This window comes from Paroedura picta, chromosome 3 (assembly GCF_049243985.1).
Source record: "Paroedura picta isolate Pp20150507F chromosome 3, Ppicta_v3.0, whole genome shotgun sequence".
Taxonomy (NCBI): domain Eukaryota; kingdom Metazoa; phylum Chordata; class Lepidosauria; order Squamata; family Gekkonidae; genus Paroedura; species Paroedura picta.
Genome location: NC_135371.1, coordinates 159640698 through 159659565, shown reverse-complemented (window position 1 = coordinate 159659565; position 18868 = coordinate 159640698). Strand labels below are relative to the sequence as shown.

At 48.1% G+C, this 18868-nt stretch overlaps 1 protein-coding gene and 1 long non-coding RNA gene across 3 annotated transcripts; both read right to left on the bottom strand.

The window, feature by feature from the left end:
• Positions 1 to 385: 385 nt before the first annotated feature.
• Positions 386 to 16557, bottom strand: TARBP2 (TARBP2 subunit of RISC loading complex). 2 transcript variants are annotated; one of them, XM_077329031.1, is made up of 9 exons: positions 16302 to 16557; positions 12587 to 12756; positions 10459 to 10564; positions 9218 to 9304; positions 8137 to 8209; positions 5475 to 5592; positions 4726 to 4853; positions 3682 to 3874; positions 386 to 2704 (listed from the first exon to the last, which is right to left on the bottom strand). In XM_077329031.1, exons 1-9 carry the CDS (start codon positions 16532 to 16534, stop codon positions 2547 to 2549), a joined length of 1266 nt encoding a protein of 421 aa, XP_077185146.1. In that variant the 5' UTR covers positions 16535 to 16557; the 3' UTR covers positions 386 to 2546. The 2 variants fall into 2 exon arrangements, with proteins under 2 accessions (XP_077185146.1, XP_077185147.1); XM_077329032.1 differs by lacking the exon at positions 16302 to 16557 and adding an exon at positions 14877 to 15129.
• Positions 16558 to 16673: 116 nt separating this feature from the next.
• On the bottom strand, positions 16674 to 18784 carry LOC143833333 (uncharacterized). Its single transcript, XR_013229593.1, has 3 exons — positions 18702 to 18784; positions 17683 to 17798; positions 16674 to 17190 (listed from the first exon to the last, which is right to left on the bottom strand). It is a non-coding gene; the product is annotated as an uncharacterized LOC143833333 (long non-coding RNA).
• Between the last annotated feature and the right edge of the window lie 84 nt (positions 18785 to 18868).

Here is an 18868-nt window from a genome sequence, read left to right as displayed (position 1 = left end):
ACTACATGGGACAGCAAAGGCTGTGGGTGAACTCTCCCATATGGCCACGATCACACAGCAGCGAGCAGCCATTTGTAAGATTAATAACAAATATATCAGTAAGAATAGAAAAAAAGCCAGACAAAAGAGAGCCAGTTTGGTGTAGTGATTAGGAGTGCGGGCTTCTAATCTGGCATGCTGGGTTTGATTCTGCGCTCTCCCACATGAAGCCAGCTTGTGACCTTGGGCTCAACACAGCACTGATAAAACTGTTCTGACTGGGCAGTGATATCAGGGCTCTCTCAGCCTCACCCTGGTAAATGCAGAGTGCATGGAGGTGTGCAGGGGTGAATAACCATCCGGCAGCAGTACATACCCCGATGTTGTAGAGAGGAAAAAGAATGGATTCATTCAATGTCACCAAGTTACTATTATTATTTTTTTTTTGCAAGATGTTCTTGTGACAGCCAGTAGCAAACATGTTCATTTTACAAACAGGATTAGACTGCCCCGAATAGCATCCTCTCGGGTTCAGAAACGGCCGCCAGGCACAGCGGACTAAACCATACACTGAATGCTGTCAGCATCATTTGTCTGCTAATTGCTCGGCCCCATCTGGAATCTGAAGGCCAATTTTTCTCTCCCACCGTTACCATAATTAAGGCTCGTTTACGGGCAACAGAATCAATGTGTGAAGTTTTTCACAGGTTGGGCCATCTCAAACTGGGAAGGGGTTGAGTTTGCGTGTGGGAATGCCTTACATCAGGGTGGGGGGGGGAACCCTCCATGCGGAAGTGGGCAAAATAAGGATCTGTGTTCCCTTTGGCAACGCATACACTAAAACTGGAGTGACACAGATGGATTTGTCTTCCGTTTAGTGGTGGGAAGGATTGGGGGGGATTTAATAATAATTCTAAATGAATTAATTATTAATTCTGGCTGGTGGGTTAGTAGGGAAATCTGTGCAAAAAAAAAAAAAAGAGAAGAATACCAAGTATTTTTTTTTCCATACATATGGTTCGTGCTCATGATGATTTAAGGTCTGGATGCAGCATTAAAAGGCAAGGTCCCCACTGAATTAGAACCAAATTCATTTTGCTCAGGCTTCTGTTTCCAAGAAGAGTCAGGAGGGACATCTTAGAGGCTCTTGAAGGGGGCGCAAACATGACCAGACTTCTCTTCCTGGAACTGGAAGTCTATAGCCTCTGAATGCAAAATTCTGTTTAGCTGTTGCGGCTAACTAAGTCAGCAGGCATGGACAGTCCAGGTGCTAGTGAATCCCGTAAATTATTTGTGTGTTTTTTTTGTACTAGAGAATGCTAAATTTGCTTTTTTTTTTTTTTTTAGTGGCAGGAAAAGCCAAAGTTCACTTAAAGGAAATATAGTTCTTGAAGGAAAAATGATTCTGGGGCTTAAATGTTCCATTCCCACATATGCCCTGCGCTCAGTTTGCCATTTTGGATACTCCCTCCCCCTAACCCAGCATCCTGTTCCCAACATGAGCCCAGCCCTGTGCCTCTGGGTAGCTCAGAAGGCCTGAAGGCAATGGCTTTCCACTCAAGTTTCAGCTATTAAGAGAGACTACAGCTGCATATGGAAGTTCTATTGACGAAGGGCGTTCCGCAGCAGGGCCGGTGAAGGAAGGAGGAGTTTCGTGAAGGGGAAATGACTCTAGTGGGGGTGGCTTAGCAGAGTGGGTGAGACTTTTATCCCCTCCCCATGTTTTGGAAGCTCCAGCTCCCTTTGCCTTCCTGCTAAAAGGAAGCATTTTCTGTACTAACTGAGTTTCAGGAGGGTAGCTATGTTGGTTTGCAGTAGGCGAGCAAGATTCAAGTCCAGCAGCATCTGAAAGAAGAACAAGACTTCCAGGCTTTCGAGAGTCCAACAAAGGGAGCTTGAAAATCTATACCCAAGAAATCTCGCTGGTCTTTTAAGGTGCTTCTGGACTCGAATCTTATGCGATGTTAAGTTTAAATCCCTTCCCCCTGATATGTTCCCTTTTCTTTCTTCTAACATGGGACAGCATCCACAACAGCCACAATACCTCTTTCGCAGCCCCAAGAGGCAGTCTAGGGAAAAGCTTTAACATTTGATTCTGCTGTAGGTAGAAGCCGGGCCTTGGCCCTCCTGGGGCAGATGTCAAAAGGTACAGAGTTCCGCAGGGCGTGTTCGACACCAATCCCTTTCAAGGTCCAGTGGGTAAAAGACAACACCTCCTTCTAAAGCTCCGGTTTTTGAAATCCAGTTCTCATCCCCCCTACTACAAGAAGAAGTGGGGTAACCTCTGATGAGCCCGCGGCGGGCCGCTCCCAGCCCTTTAGGGCTCCGGGCTGCAAGTCTCCGCCAACCTCCGTTGGAGCTTGCAGGTACCGCAAACCCCAAGTCTTCATGCCAGCTTGACGTCACTGCCCTTCTCCACCCCACAGAATACTGGGGGGGTGCAGCCCGACGGCTGTCGGCCTGCCCAGCCCACCCCCTCCAAGTCAGAAGAAAATGAAGCAGCCAGATCTCCTAGCTCTCTGGGAAGCGGGGGGGACCCCAGAGTCCTGGGGTGGCGGCTGGTTACGTCACTTCCCCCCTGCCATGATCTTGAGGTACTGCAGGGCGTTGCGGGCGGCGTCGGCCCGGGCGGCGTGGCGGGAGGCGGCCGAGCCGTGGCACACCGTGGTCGGTTGCGTGGAGAGCTCCACCAAGCACTGGTACAGGCCGCTCAAGCTCCTCTCGTCTGCGGAAAGGGAAAGAGAAGGAAACGGGAAATCTTTGGTCCAGCAGCAGGTCCCTTGGCAGCCTGCCATGGAGAGCACACGTGGCAGAGGTTGCCATCTTAAATGCAACAGAAGGTTTGCTGCTTGAAGTTCAAGGCCTGGTTGCATTCAGCTGGCACGTCTGGGGAGGAAGGAATGCATGTTCCAGTTCACAGTAAAGACTGAAAACAGCTGAAAGAATTTCCACATCGCCACAAGAAGGCCCTCTTGTCCTTCTCACAATTGGTCGTAAGACTATAAACAAGAGGCCTGCCACTGTTTCACACCACAGTGGCCAACCACCGCGACCTGAAGGAACAACCACCAAGCCATGCCCGGCCCTTTATATTACCGCCTGGTATTGGTATTCTAAGGTTTACTGCCCCTGGCTAGGTGGGTTCACTTTGGCCACTGACGAATCGAAGTCTCTTACAGTCATTTTTGCTGGTGGTCACCACTCGATCTGTTGGTCCCCTACACTGCTCATTTCTACCATTTCTCTTTCTATAAAATGTCTCCCAAAAGTCTCCCCCATCTCCCGCAAAAACCTCCCCTGCCATTCTCTTTTACAGGCTGGTAATCCCAGCGTCCCGTTTCCTATTTCTTTTCTAAGAGCCGTATTTAGTGCTCATGACTGGCCCCTGCTGTAAGCCACAGTTAAAACAACTGGTACAAAAGCTCCATCTCCACAAGTCAAGGAGGTGCTCTGAGTTCCCTTGTCTTCTGCAGGCAGTAGGGTTGTCAGCATGACATCCCAACTCGCCCAGGTGGCCAACCACAGAGGGCACAAAGGCAGGGCTAAAGCTCTCTCCGACCACTTCCTTCAAAGGCTGGCCAAGTCCCTCCGTTTGCAGCAGGAACTTTGAATGTGTATCTTTAGCAGAGGCACGCAGCCTGTCTCCCAAAAAAATATTGTCCCACCTCCAACCGCCAGCCCTGCATGTGTCTCCCCTCTTACCAATGTCCAGGTAGCTGATATCAAAGCTCTGCTCTTCAGAAAGCTCCTCCAAGAGGCTGCAGAATCCGGCGCTCAGCACGCCCAGCGGGTGGCTCTTCAGGTGCAGGATCTTTTCCCCGGCTGAGTTGCGGAGAGAGTCCCAGGTGCAGCCGGAGCCCCGTCCTTTCACCCCATCCAGCTTGTTTCCTGTGGTCTGCAAAGGGGGACCAAGGTTCAGCCAGAAGCGCTTGTCTTCCGACAGAGTTCTCTACAAAAGCACAGACCTCCTACCCAAGCCCTGCCTGCCTGAGTTACACTCCCTGCCTGCCTCTCCTTTGCCACATCACAGAAGATTTTCCCCCTCTATCATCTGCCTTTTGGAACCCCCTTCCTGGCCATCTGAATGGGTGGGAGTTAATTTTTTAATATATTTTTAAAATTTGTTCTACATTTATTGAGCGATATGACCATACGTGGTCATGTCAACCTGCTGTCCCTCCCAAAACGGCCAATGATGGGCCTGGAGGGGGTGGGAAGGGGAGGGGCCCTGGGTGGGCGTGTCCACAGCTCTGCTTCGCAACCATATTCTGCACGATCACACCACTTCTGGGGTTTCTCGAAGCCTGAAGAATGTTCCAGGGGTTTCTCAATGCGGAGAATTGAGATTGATATAGGAGATAAAAAAGAGGAGAAAGATTTATATAGGGATAGATTCAAGTGGGTAGCCCTGTTGGTCTGAAGCAGCACCACTAAACAAAATCAGAGTCCAGTGGCCCCTTTAAGAACAAGAAAGATTTATTCAAGGCGTGAGCCGTGAATAAATCTTTGTTGGTCTTAAAGGGGCCACTGGACTCTAATTTTGTTTTGTCATATAGGCATGGCGGGGAGCTGGATAAGAACCCCAAAAGCTCATCTCACAGTGCTCAGAACAGGAAGGGAAACAGAGAATGGAATACCTAGAGAAGACACATTTGCCTGCATTGCATATGATATAATCCCACAATCCTCAAGACTCAAATCTCTTCTTCCCACAATTTCCTCCACACACACACACCCCCGACTCACAATAGAGAACTGGTCCTCCTCCACTTCGGCCTCACTGCCCTCTCGGGGGTCCAGGGGCACGTTATGGATCCGCACCAGCATCTTAGCTGCGGCGTTGCGCTTGGCCAGTTTTTTGGAAGTGCCGCTGCCTGGAGGGAGAAGGAATAATTACCGGATAAGGTAAAGGTCTCCCCTGTGCAAGCACCGAGCCATGTCTGACCCTTGGGGTGACGCTCTCTAGCGTTTTCATGGCAGACTCAATACGGGGTGGTTTGCCAGTGCCTTCCCCAGTCATTACCGTTTACCCCCCAGCAAGCAAGCTGGGTACTCATTTTACCGACCTCGGAAGGATGGAAGGCTGAGTCGACCTTGAGCTGGCTGCTGGGATCGAACTCTCAACCTCATGGGCAGAGCTTCAGACAGCATTTCTGCCACTTATCACTCTGCGCCACAAGCACAGAGCAACTGGGAAGGCAGTGGGGGTGCGTATGTTTTTTTTGTGTGGGAGGGGGTGAATTAGAACTGAGTGCAAAATCTCTGCTTCTGAATACGGGGCAGGGGCTTGCTCCACTCCCTTCAGCTGTGCCCAGTCCCAGTGGACAGACCTCTGACTGCCCTACGGCAAGTCTCTTTTCGTCTTGCACCAGGACCTTGCGAGCTCCGAGCATTGGTGGCTCTCGAATCTGAAGGCCCTGGAGTGGGAAGTGGGAAAGGGCGATGGGACAGAAAGCGTTATGCGTGTTCTCCACCAAAGTCCCGCGAGGCTGTACCTATTTCGATGAACCTCTCAACGCGGCAGGTCATGGTGAACTCCTTGCGGTGCGCTGGTCCCGATTCCTGGGTGACCGTATATTCGGGAAGCCGCCAGCCTTTCTGTACCACCAACTCCTAGAGAGAGAGGGAGAGAGGGAGGGAACACTGGACATGCAGCTATCCCTCCACCTCTGTGCCAGGATTCAGAGAAGGGGACGGCAGATCAGGCCTCTGTAGCAGAGGGCATGTCAAGCTGCAGTCCTGAGAGCAGAGCTGAATGAATTTGGTGGCACTGACTGCTGCGTAAATCTAACCGGGACCCTCATGATCCATCTGGCAGATTCGAAGGCAGTCTCCTATACACCTTGTCTAGTCGTCCTGAGGAGCAGGGGTAGTCAACCTGTGGTCCTCCAGATGTTCGTGGACTACAAGCCCCATGAGCCCCTTCCAGCAAACACTGGCAGGGGCTCATGGGAATTGTAGTCCATGGACATCTGTAGGACCACAGGTTGACCACCTCTGCTGAGGAGGACTGTTTGGTTGATCGTTTTCACGTCTGTAGCACAGCCAGGAGATCCTACAATTGCCTGGGAGCCAAAAGTTCTAGCTCTAGAGATATCGCCAGAGCCAAGATGCAGGACGATCCATGAAAACAGCTGACGTGGAACTATCCCAACACCCAGCAGTAAGAGCCAGACAATTCCTGCAATTTCTATATAGGGCAGCGGTTCTCAACCTAGGGGTCAGGACCCCTTTGGAGGTCGAATGACCCTTTCACAGAGGTCACAGCTGGGGGCTCCATTGTTCTCCTGCAGGCTCCTGTGCGCGGCTGCCAGCCGTTCCAGCAATGCCCAAAGAAAAAATATATATATACAATCATGAACAACGGATCTTCACACCATTGGTCAGTTTTGGTTCTATTTCGGTGAAAGAACACTTGGATAATTTTATGGTTGGGGGTCACCACAACATGATGAACTATATTAAAGGGTTGCGGCATTAGAAAGGTTGAGAACCACTGGCCTAGGGGATGAATGGTTGCAAACATGGATGAAATCAGTTCCACTCAATACCCATAACCTGATAAGCACCAATGAGAAGCCCACAGGATTTGCCTTGCCACAAAAAATATGGGAGATGGCTAATAGAAGATGAACAGGCTTTGGCAGTCATGCAAACCTGTTGCTTAAATGGGGCCAAGTACCAGGTCCCAAATGCAACTGTGGTGCAGCCTGCCATGCTACTGTCCATCTGTCACATAAAAGTGAGCATTGTGCTTTCCCAGATGATGTGACAGAGCTCTTTGTACTATCCCCAGCTGTGATGGAGCAGATGGAAAACTTAGATATTAGTATTTAGGGAGATTGCCCAATCAGTCCACTTAACTGTTGTATCAGTTTGGTTATGTATTTTATATTATTACATGCTTCCTGGGTGTAACTCTGTCATATGACAAATAAACACCCAGGACCAGTCTGGAAGGGTCAGTGGGAACAAGAAGCAAGCCCAAATCTAGAGTCGCATCTCCCACTGGGTGGATTCAAGACAAACCTTGCGGGTGGCTCGTCAGCTTAATTGTGGTGGGTGATGGAGGGTGGTGTGAAGTTTCACTTGCAGGGCCTGCAAGCCCTGGAAGTTGTCCCTGTTGAAAGTTGTGAGTCCCAATACAGTTTGGAGGGGAAACATGGGGCTAATTCCAACCCAGAACTATGGAATCTGCACACTCCCACCCAAAAGGTTCCATGCGTGCATCTACTGTGGCTCCCTTGTAGTCCTGAACGACAGAGACTTTTTGGCCAGTGCTGAAAGATATAGTCAAAGCAGGCAAGATTCTCACTCCGTGTCAGAGAAGAGCTAGGGATCAGTGGCTGAACATCTTCGGTGCCGGCAGAAGGTCCAGGTTCAATCTCTGCCATTCCTTAACAAACTCTGGTAATTCTTTTTTTCTTTTAATCCTAAATTCTCTGACAGCAGGAGCTGGGAGAAGACTTTTCTCTACCTGGATGCTTTGGAGAACAAGTACCAGCCAGAGCAGGCAGAACTGGGTTAGAATGGACCAATGGTCTTAACCGAATGATTAGGCAGATTGTCCATCTTCAACAGTTCTCACCTGGATAGTCCAGGGTAACCTGATCTCAACAGACCTCAGAAGCTAGCAGGACCGACTCTGGTCGGTATTCAGGTGGGACAACACTAAGGAATACCAGAGTCAGATACTGAGGCAGATAACAGCAAACCATCTCTAAACATCTCTTGCCTTGAAAACCCTATGGCAGGGGTAGTCAAACTGCGGCCCTCCAGATGTCCATGGACTACAAGTCCCATGAGCCCCTGCCAGTGAATGCTGGCAGGGGCTCATGGGACTTGTGGTCCATGGACATCTGGAGGGCCGCAGTTTGATTACCTCTGTCCTAGGGTGTCACAATGAGCAGGCTACAACTTGATGACAAAAAAACAACCCAGGTCTTCTAAATACACAATAGATGAGGAGTGGGGAAAGCAGCCTGACACAGCAGACTAGAAATTCGGAAGCAGTAGTCTGTTAATGTGGCACATCCACGTTGGGTTAACGTGTCCATCAATGTCTACTGCTATCCGTTCTGGGGACAGGAAACTCAATACAGCCTGTGCTTCTCTAGGGCATAACTTCCAAACGTGCATCCCAAAAGGACAACCTACCTGCAGAGCCCCAACCGGATTACATTCAGACTGCTGCGGTGAGACTGGGGACTTCATGTCCAACGGGGAGCTCCTGGGTAAAGACAACAAGCTGAGGGATGCCACTTAGGCTGCCCCTGTACCTCTGCCTAGCAACGGTAGAACAACTGTCAAGGGCTAGGCTGGGGAAAGGTCCTCAACAGGGAAACATTTCATTTAGGGTTGGAGGTTTGGCATGCTGCAGGACAATAAGCAGGAAAAACCCCATGTAGGCTAAACGATGAGAAACCTAATGAAAAACAGAAATTATCACTCTTGGGTGAATTCAGTAGAAGTAACTTCGAAGTAGTGGTCTTTTAAGAAGATATTCTTTAATCTTCGGTGTGTTTCTTGGTAGCATGGACATTCGATCTGTTCACAGAAATCTTCTGTGTCTTGAACAGTAGTAATCGGCACACATCAGCTTAACATGAGCATCAGCAATCAAGCCTGTTTTGAGTTCAAATCTCCTTCAGTGTGAATTACTATACCATAAACACACGTGCTCATAAATAAACGCACAGAGCTTTACGCAATATTCTTGAACGTGGCTGCAAATAAAAATCCACATAAAAGTACTTTTGTGGCTAGAACTAACAAAAGAACACCGACTTGCCAATAGGCCTGCAGGAGTCCTGTTTCCCATCGTTTAGCCTACATGGGGAGGTTTTCCAGCCTACTGTAATCACCATGTTTCCCATTTGTATCTGTTTATGCTGTAGGACAAAGCACTGACCCAGACCGCAGCCGGAGATTTTCAGTTCAGTGCCGGCTATTAAATACCGTACAGCTGCCTGTAGTTTCAAGGGCGAACAAAATCCTCTTTGCTCCTTGACCTAAGAGCTTTCAGAATGCTGGATAGCTCCTGAAACTGCCCTCCCTCCCTCCCTCTCTTGTTGCTGATGGGTGGCCCAAGGGAAATCCACCTGCAGACAGGAGGCATAAGCACGGAGCAGTTGTCATGCAGCATCTTTGTGCTTTGGCAGATGCTTGGGGGGGAGGAGTGAGCAGCTTTGGTGGTTTTGCAGAGCCCCTGTGCTTCCTCTTCTGTTTATCCCATTACCTGGGAGATGCAGCCGGCAAGACAGGCACTGGTGTGGTGGCAGGTGGAGTGGCGGTCTGAGCCAGGGGCTCTAGAGAGAAAGGAGAGCTTCGAAATACAAGGTGACAACATTAAAGCAACCGCAGCAGCAGCAGAAGCCCATGCAGAGGGATCAGCTTCTGATCCGCAAGAACGTCCAAAACCCATTCCCACAACCTAGATATCCTCCATGTTCTCCCGAAGGCTGCACTCCACCCAACCTTTCTTTTACCACTGGGGTGGGAGGTCATGAAGCAGCAAGAGTGACCGCCTGGGACCAATTTGTCTGAGGTCGTGCTGCTCAGGATCGTCAAGCTCAGGATTTCAGGCCATAGAATGCAGGACTACACGTATTTCAAGCTTCCAGTTTTTGAAAGCCTCCCAAAATGCCTCTGGAAATGTGCTCTGAAACATCCGCATGCTGCCTGAGAGAAATCTCTGGTCAGGTGCAGGTAGGGCTGTGGTCCCACTGCATGTATGGGCTGCAGCAGGGTGCATGCACTGCAAGCAGAAAGTGCCAAGTTCGAAACCTCAGTGTCTCCAGTTCAAGGATCAGGTCACAGAAGACATGAAAGACCCAGGATCCTGGAGAGCAGCCACTCATACAGATAAAGACAGACCAATGGCCTGACTCAGGAAACGGCAGCAGCAGGTATTCAGAATTTGTGACAATCTACCTAGTGAGTTTGTAGAAAGGTGTGCAGCTCTTGGCCTTGCCTCCTGACTTGGGGGCAGGAGGACATCATGGCTTGTGCAAATATCCATGTAACCGGTTTAGCACACAGGCTTGGGTTTTGCTATTTGCAGAATGTAAAACTGGGGAGTAATTTAAGGGGGGAAAAAAAGAAAAGAATGCACAGCCTTGCTCATTTCCAGCCCTTCGCAGAACACATCTAAATAAAGAATACTAGTCCACACCTCTCTTGACAGCTGAACTAGAAGCTTGCTGCGACGCAAGAAAAGTTTCCATCTTAATATTCCACAGATCCTCTACCCGGCCAGCTGCCTGCCAAGCATAACTCTCTACCATAAACTCCTTTACCTACCCTGTCAATATCACCCCCCAGGCAGAAAGCCCACATCTTGGTCCCAAGTGCTCACATATTACCTCCCACATCCAAGAAACAGAAAACAGCAACTAAAGAGGAGGATGCAGGCCCAACAGTTTCTCTTAAAGTCATGGAAGGCCTTGTAGGTAGCCCCCCAGACTTCACATCCCTCACCTGGCTTCCTCTGGGGCTGCTGGCTCCAACATGTTTCCTCCCTTCAGGAGCCTGAGTGCCACTTCTGCTGCCTTGTGCTTGGCTGCCTTTTTGCTAGGGCCTTGGCCTGGGGAAAAGAGAGAAACAGAGAAGGCGAATTGTGGCGCAGGGTTGGAAGGTAAAGTCGTCATGTTTGGGCCTACCCCTAACAATCTCCTTCCAAAGAATGTAGGCTGGCAAAGGAGAGAAAGGCTGTCCCACCCAAGGTCAAGCACCTGCCAAACTTTCCTGGCTACTGCAACCTATTCAGGTTCAGGATCTCTAGGGCCCCGTGACCTCTACCAAGTCCTGGCTTTCCCTGTCCTTCCTTCCACTATCAAAAATCCAGGTTCTCCTGGTTCTTTCCAAATAGGTTCTGCCAAGTATGGCATATTTGTTGGATGTTTTAGTGATGCTGTTTACTCATTTACTCATAATTTATTCTTTCCTTTGCCCACTGATTTCCATTTCATTGTTGGAACAAGCATCCATGCACACGAATGCTCACAGCTTAAATAATACTTTGTCGGTCTTAAAGGCGCCACTGGATTCAAACTTTGGTATGATATAACATGTTCTGTAAAGCATTAAAATATTCAGGGTATTCAGTAATATGAAATTTAACATTATACTGAAATGTTCAAAGTCCTATTGTGACTGTGAAACTCTTTCTGTTCAGCTAATGTACTCTAGTTTACTTTAAACTTCATCTTTTTTGCTCATAGAAAGCTATGGCAATATACACTTTTGAAGTCCATAAATACGCCAAACAGTACTATCGTATGTGACAACTAATATACATATGATGCATTTTGTGTTGCTAAAGCAGTAAAAACAAGCTTGGGTTTGATAGGAAAGCAAGCATTTCATACATTTTGATTTTTCCCGTTGGAACTTTTTTTCCCCCTCCAGAGGAAAACTCCCCCCCCCCCAATGGCTTCAAAATCTCTGGAAACCACAAACACCATCCCAAGGTCTTGGAGGAAAGGCATAATAAAACTAGCTCTCAGTGGATTTCTTTTGCTGTGAAGACAAACAGACTGGGATAGAGCTCCCAGGAAAAATCCCAACAAATACATGATTTTTTTCTGGACGGAGTGAGTGTCTTGCTAAATTGGGGGGTGGGGGCAATGTTCCCTATCACAGGAACAGAAAGGTTTGCAGAGGAGGGGAATGTTGAGTTTTTATGGGAGCCTTCGAACATAGAATCTTTCATCTTTTCAGTCTAAGGTTAAAAAGTGTCAGCTGTTTTATTTATTTAGCGAGACATGTGTGCCTTTCCTTATAAAACAACCCACTCTCAGCTTCCACAACAGTCTGAATGAAAGACTGGGTAATATAGGAAATGTCTCTTTAAAAAGACAAGCACTTCTCTCCTCCTTCACCCATAATGATAGGCAAAAGTCAAGCAATGCAGACTGTTTTGGTCATGCCAGTTGATCAAGGTGAGGGGAAATGTGCCATAAAGACCTTCTGCTGAAGGTCAACGGTAATGCACACACTAAATGGGCAACAGGAGACAAAGCTCGGAAGTGCCACTGGTGGATTGCTGTTCGCCAAGTGTATGAAGAAGAGTTGGTTCTTATATGCTGCTTTCTCTACTTGAAGGAGTCTCAAAGCAGCTTACAGTCGCCTTCCCTTTCCTCTCCCCACAACAGACACCCTGTGAGTTGGGTGAGGCTGAGAGAGCCCTGATATTCCTGCCTTCCCTTTCCTTTCCCCACAACAGACACCCTGTGAGGGGGGTGAGGCTGAGAGAGCCCTGATATTACTGCCTTCCCTTTCCTCTCCCCACAACAGACACCCTGTGAGGGGGGTGAGGCTGAGAGAGCCCTGATATTACTGCCTTCCCTTTCCTCTCCCCACAACAGACACCCTGTGAGGGGGGTGAGGCTGAGAGAGCCCTGATATTACTGCTCGGTCAGAACAGTTTTATCAGTGCTGTGGCGAGCTCAAGGTCACCCAGCTGGTTGCATGTGGGGGAATGCGAGTCCGCACTCCTAACCACTACACCAAGCTGGCTCTCATGAAGGCCTACAGTGGCCACAAAGTCTCCCCCCACCCTCCCCTGGCATCTACTCATCCAAGCCCGCCCTTTATCACAACAAACCAGTGCAGCTGATGTCACCGACAGTGACGCGGAAGGTGAAGTTGGGCTGGTGTGCTTGTCCCTCGGCTTTGAGCAGGTCGTAGACGGGCGTTTTGCCTATGCGCGTCCCATACTCCTGCAGCAGGCTGATAGGGGTCTTGCCGGGGTTGGACGCCAGCATTTGCTCTATACTGAGGGCAACAAGGAGACAAAGACGAATGTTCAGGGGCACAGAGATGACTAGTTGCCAGTTTCCATGATAGGTCAGCCTATCATTGTCCTTGGAACCGGATATGTCAGACAATGCCTGAGCCATCTGTGATTCCATCCCTGACAATCTCTGCCCCCATTCCCTTCACATGTCATTATTCTATTTCACTGACAGGAACATCTTCCATAGTGACACCCCTATCGGCAAGGTCCCCTTGGTTAGCAGATCCAAAAGGAGACCAGCTCCTTTCTTCCCCCATATCTCACGTTCCAAAATTCCCAGAAAGAATGGAGGATAAGAAAGGAGGAAAAAAATCAGAACACCAGAGCTGCATCCTCAGGGTCACTTAAACACGTTAGTTAGCCTGTTCCATCTTCTAACTATTCCACTGTGTTCGCAGTCAGAACAGAGGTGCTGTTTTCAAACACATTTGCATATGCAAAGTGAGGTTTTTAGTTTATGGATAAGGATCTGGATCCAGAGCCACGCAGGGCTGCATTCCCTTTCCAGAATTAAGATCATTTAGAGAGGGATGGTGGCTCAGTGGAAGAGCTTTGTCTACAAAAGGTCCTGGGTTCAGTCCCCCCCCCTTCTCCAGTTGAAAGGACCAGGCAGTAAGTGATGGGAAAGACCCCAGTCCGAAGCCCAGAAAAACTGCTACCAGTCTGAGTAGACAAAACTGACCATGGTGGACGGATTCCGTATAAGGCAGCTTCATGTATATTCATGGATAACTGCTAACTAAAGTGCTGTTTTATTTATTTAGTGAGAGATGAGAGATGTGTGGCTCTTTTTATTTTTACAAGAGCCCACTCCCACCTGTTTGTCTCCAACTAAACAGAGATTCACATGAACACATGAAGCTGCCTTATATTGCTGCGTCATACCCTTGTCCATCAAGGTCGGTATCATCTACTCAAGTGGGCAGGTGCCCCCTGGAGAGAACAGAGAACTAACAACTGATAAATATGCATCTTCCATTGACTGACTGTTGTTTTAAAGTAAGTTTCATGACCCTATAATTTCTTCTGTTATTCATTGGCTTGGGTTGTTTACAATTACAATATTTTTCTTTAACCTTTACAGGCTCTTATTTTGGTTCTTTTATTGGCTGCTGAACATACCATGTTTAATAAATGAGGGTGTATCATAATCAGATTTCTGAAGAAGGTCCTACGTGGGCAAAATGCGTCAGATCTGTAGTTGATTTATATAGTACGTAGAACACTGTTCTTGCAATAGCCTATGGGCTGTGTATGTATGTTTTTAATTTTGAACGTTTTTAATAAAAGTTGTGCAATTTTGTAGTTAACTGATGCTATATAGACGCTCAAACTTGTTTTCAGTTGGGTTTCTAGGGTTCTGGATCCAGATTCCCCCCATTCCCCTTTGGCTCTTATACTGAAAACCAACACAGTTCCAGTTTCAGATTAACTGAGTTGAAAAAAAGGCAAATGCTGAAAACTGAAAAAAAATTAATAGAAAAATTAAAAAGCACATATGAGTTTCTCCATATTGTCAGCAGATCTCTCAGTGTGTTTATTTGCAGTCCCTTTTCAGCAGCTGGGGAAAAGAGCTGCAGATAAACACATGTAGAGATATCCTGACAAAGTTATGACAAAACAAGTGGGGTTTTCTTAGTGTTCGAACAATCATTTTTTTTTTCACTCTCCCACAGCACTATCAGTATATGTCTCTGCCTTTTTTCATCTGGTGCATCCCCCTTGTTTATTGTTCACATGAACTGAGCCAAAGTCCAAGAAGATGATCTTGTTAATCTAATAAGAAGAAGAGTTGGTTCTTATATGCCACTTTTCTCTACCCGAAGGAGTCTCAAAGTGGCTTACATTCACCTTCCCTTTCCTCTTCCCACAAGAGCCCTGATATTACTGCTCAAGTCAGAACAGCTTTATCAGTGCTGTGGCGAGCCCAAGGTCACCCAGTCAGTTGCATGTGGGGGAGCGAGGAATAAAACCCAGTTCACCAGATTAGAAGTCTGAGCTCCTGACCACTACACCAAGATAGCTCTCAAATGGAAATCCTGAAACTTACTTCAGAGTAAATAAAGCTAGACTAACATACAGCTGCACACCTACATACCTGGGAGCTGAGTCCACCAAACTCAACAGAGTAAACACACTGACTGACTTTGCAAACGGAAAGATCATCAATTTACTTTATATTCCATCCAGCTCTTTCCTTAATCCAGGTGAGTGTACATGAATCTCTCTCCCCTGCTTTTTTTTTCTTGCAAAAGAAGAAGAGTTGGTTCTTATATGCCGCTTTTCCCTACCCGAAGGAGGCTCAAAGCGGCTTACAGCCGCCTTCCCATTCCTCTCCCCACAACAGACACCCTGTGGGGTGGGTGAGGCTGAGAGAGCGCTGATATCACTGCCCGGTCAGAACAGTTTTATCAGTGCTGTGGCAAGCCCAAGGTCACCCAGCTGGTTGCATGTGGAGGAGCGCAGAATCGAACCTGGCATGCCAGATTAGAAGTCCGCACTCCTAACCACTACACCAAAACAACCTTGTCAGTGTGGATAAGCTGACAGACTCCAGCTAGCTGGGACTCCATGGCAGAGCAAGATTCTAAATTCAGATTCTTGACCACACTTTCTCAAACAGGGGTTTCTTGACAGTCCTGGAAGGGTTCCCCAAATGGATAGGATTTAATTAATGTATACATATATGTGTGTGTGTGTGTATACACACACATATATGTATATGTATAATTTCTTAAACATGGGTCTGGGAAGGGGAGGTGCCCTGGGTGAGCATACACAAAATTAAAGTCAGGCAGCCAATGTGGTGACGCGGTTCTAGTATTGGGCTAAAGATCTGGGAGACTCATGTGTTAATCCCCACTCTGCTATGGAAGTTCACTGGATGACCTTGGGCTCTCGGCCTAACCCACCTCACAGGGTTGTTGGGAGGTTAAAATGGAGAATGATGAAAGCTATGTTGGGTCCCCACAGGAGAGAAAGGTAGAATGTAGAAGTAAATAAATAAACACCTAGGGAAATGTGGGATTGAAATGGTACAATTTACCTATATCGGTGTTGAATGCCACATCATTATTCCACACGCAGACAAAAGAGAACAACTGGAAATACACTGCAAAACTTGCCCATGTGTTGCTTGCAACACGTGTACAGACCTGCCATCATGTTGCAAGCTTAACTCGTGTGCCCTGTTTAGGGGGGCACGACATTTGACCCTTACCCCTGTCGACAGCCCCAATTCCCACGCCTCTCAGGCAGAAGCCTCAAAACACCATCCTGCAAGTAAGCCCCATTGCATAAAATGGGACTTACTACTGAGTAGGTCTGTTTAGGATTAGTCCCCAAGCGTGCCTTACTCTGACATCGCATCCCTACCGGGGCCTAGCCCACCCGGGTCTTCCAAGTATCCTAGCAACCCATCCCGGTGATGTTCTCCGAAGCAAGGTAACCCAGCAACCGCGACCGGGGGCGGGGCTTGCCCTTCGTGTCTTAGCAACGCCTGAGACAAGGCCGGGTTGTTCACCTGGGGAAGACGCCGCAGCTCCTCGCGCTCCCGCAAGGCTCCTCCGCCTCCTCCTCGCTCATTCCCTCCTCCTGCCCCGCCGCCGCCGCCGCCGCCACAACGCCTGCCGCCCTCCAGCCCCGCTTGCAATGGCCGGGCGGGAGGAAGCGACGGCCCCCTGCCGCCTCCCATGCTCTGCCTAGCGCATCTCGGAACCTGGAGTCCGCGCGAACACCTTGTCCGCAGGACCGCATAGGCTAAGGGACTGCATATCCCATGAGGCCTCGGGGCGCGGTCTCCGCGTAGAGGCACAGACAGGCGTCCCTGTATCTATCCGGACGCTGTTCCCAATGCACGCTGGGAGAAGGAGTCTTCTCGTGATTTGTGTGTTTTATGGAATGAAGAAAAAGAGAAGGGGGGAAGCTGTTAGATAAGTCCATCAATCTCTCACGCACATGTAGAGAATCTCCAATGCAACTATGATGGAACACCTTTTTATTAGGACTAATAAAAAGCTCATAAACCAGTGAGCAAACTTTCCAAAACTCCTACCAGACTTGATGTTCCGAACAAAACAAAAAAATGAAGCTGTGGGGAGAGTGTATAGTTGCTAACTCTGAGGTGACAACTTCCTGAAGATTTTGGGATGGTGCCCTGGGGGCAATGGGGTTTGAGTAGGGGAGGGATTTCAGTTGGTACAATACCATAGGGCAGGGATGGCCAAACAGTGGCTCCTCAGATGTCCAGTACTAGCAGGGGCTCTTGGGAACTGTAGTCCATGGACATCTGAAGAGCCAGTTTGGCCACTCCTACCATAGTGTCTACCCTCCAAATCAGCCATTTTCTCCAGGAGAACTGATACGTGTCAAATGCAGATAGCGGTGATTCCAGATCGTGGAGGCTGGCAACCCTAGGAGAAGAAAAGAAAAACAGGTTTGAGGGTGTGATGAGAGGCTCTGAGTCTGTCATTTGTACTGTTAAAAATAGAACCCAGCAATGTTTGCTAACACTCAGGTGGGGCATAGAGATCTGGAATTACAACTGATCTAGACTACAGTGACCAGTTGCCCTTGAGAAAATGACCGTTTTGGAAGGTTGCACCCCATTGAAGTCCCACTCCTTCCACAGCCCCCTGCCTTCTCTGGTTCCACTTCTAAATCTCCAGGATTTCCCAACCCGGAACTGTAAACCTCAAGTGATCCAGGTATAGGACATATTGCAATGTGACAAATGTGAGAAACTGCTAGCTGCTGAAACAGTTAAATGGTCTTGTGGCTCAAAAAATGATGCAAATATGGAAACACCTCAAGAAAATCAAACAGAAAAAGGGTGAGCACGACCAGATGAGGTTATGGGACAAGCTCTGCCTTAGAAGCTTGGTGAATCTCTCGGTTCCACTTACAGATTTGTTGTTAGATTCAAGTGGGTAGCTGTGTTGGTCTGAAGCAGCTCAACAAAATTTCTTGTTGTAAGGATAAAGTGGAACCAGAGAGAGTGATATAAGCTGCCTTGGGTCCCCTTGAGAGAGAAAAGTGAGATATAAATAACAAGCAGAACTTGGTTCCAGAACAGCTACACAGCCTTGGCCTAGATTTTACATGCATACAAAGGCCAGAATTAAACTTTGTTGGTCGTAAAGGTGCAATTGGACAAACTGTGTTCTATTGCTTCAATCCAACACAGCTACCCACCTCAATCTAGCCCCATGAAGTCTCACACAAACACAAGCACACATTTACCCAAGAGATAAGCTCCTCCAAGTTTTGTGCTATTCATTCCCAAATAAATGTGTGGAACTCAGTTTTCGGTCTCAAGTGAAATGCAGCAGAATACACGGAGCCCAATTTGTTCACAGCAATGCCTTTCTTAACTTTGCTGAGACCATGTCTCAAGTTTACACCTGCTCTTAAAATGGCAACTTCTCTTCCTTTCCATCAAGAATGGGTTCAGGAATGACTCAGTCCACTTGGATCCATCCAGCCAAATACCCAGCCACTAACTAACTTCCCTCAGGAAAATTTAAACTGTAAAAAAGGAGGCGGGTTTTGATGATTTCAAAGCTTAAATTTGTTTTGAATTTTTGTTATATAGAACTGATAGCTGGTGATTTTGTACTGATTGTTTTAAAGCCTGAATTTAATTTACCCCCCTGAGCCGACCAAGAATAAAATAATAACGGTTAAGTATTGCGTACTATGCAAAGCACTGCAGCCCTTTGCCTGAGTGAATCCCAGCATTACAGGCTTTACAAATAAACGTGCCTAGGATCGCGCTACGAGCTAACCTAAGCAATACTAACTAAACTTCCAATTCCAGCGCAGTTCTAAGGCTGAGCCAGTTTCAACCACGTCCCCTTAGCCGTGGGCTAAGCCTCAAAGGGGATTAATGACGAATAACCAATGGGCATCAAAACTACATTACCCATAAGCGCACGCAAGAGCGAAGGCGACAACCCCATTGGATTCCTGGGCTGCCTTTCTCGGAGCTCCTTGGCTTTGTTTCCTCGCCTAAGTCCTGCACTAATTCCCATTCTGATTGGTTGGGACGTTGGTTGATCCCCCCGCCCAGCCACTCTGGCGTCCAATGAC

Excerpts from the sequence above, each read along its gene's own strand:
- TARBP2 (XM_077329031.1), bottom strand. The coding sequence starts at position 16,534 with ATGCGGTCCTGCGGACAAGGTGTTCGCGCGGACTCCAGGTTCCGAGAT. Across the intron at positions 10,565-12,586 it reads CGGTGACATCAGCTGCACTG|GCCAAGGCCCTAGCAAAAAG; the intron begins GTTTGTTGTGAT and ends TCTTTTCCCCAG. Across the intron at positions 5,593-8,136 it reads ATCCGGTTGGGGCTCTGCAG|GAGTTGGTGGTACAGAAAGG; the intron begins GTAGGTTGTCCT and ends CTCTCTCTCTAG.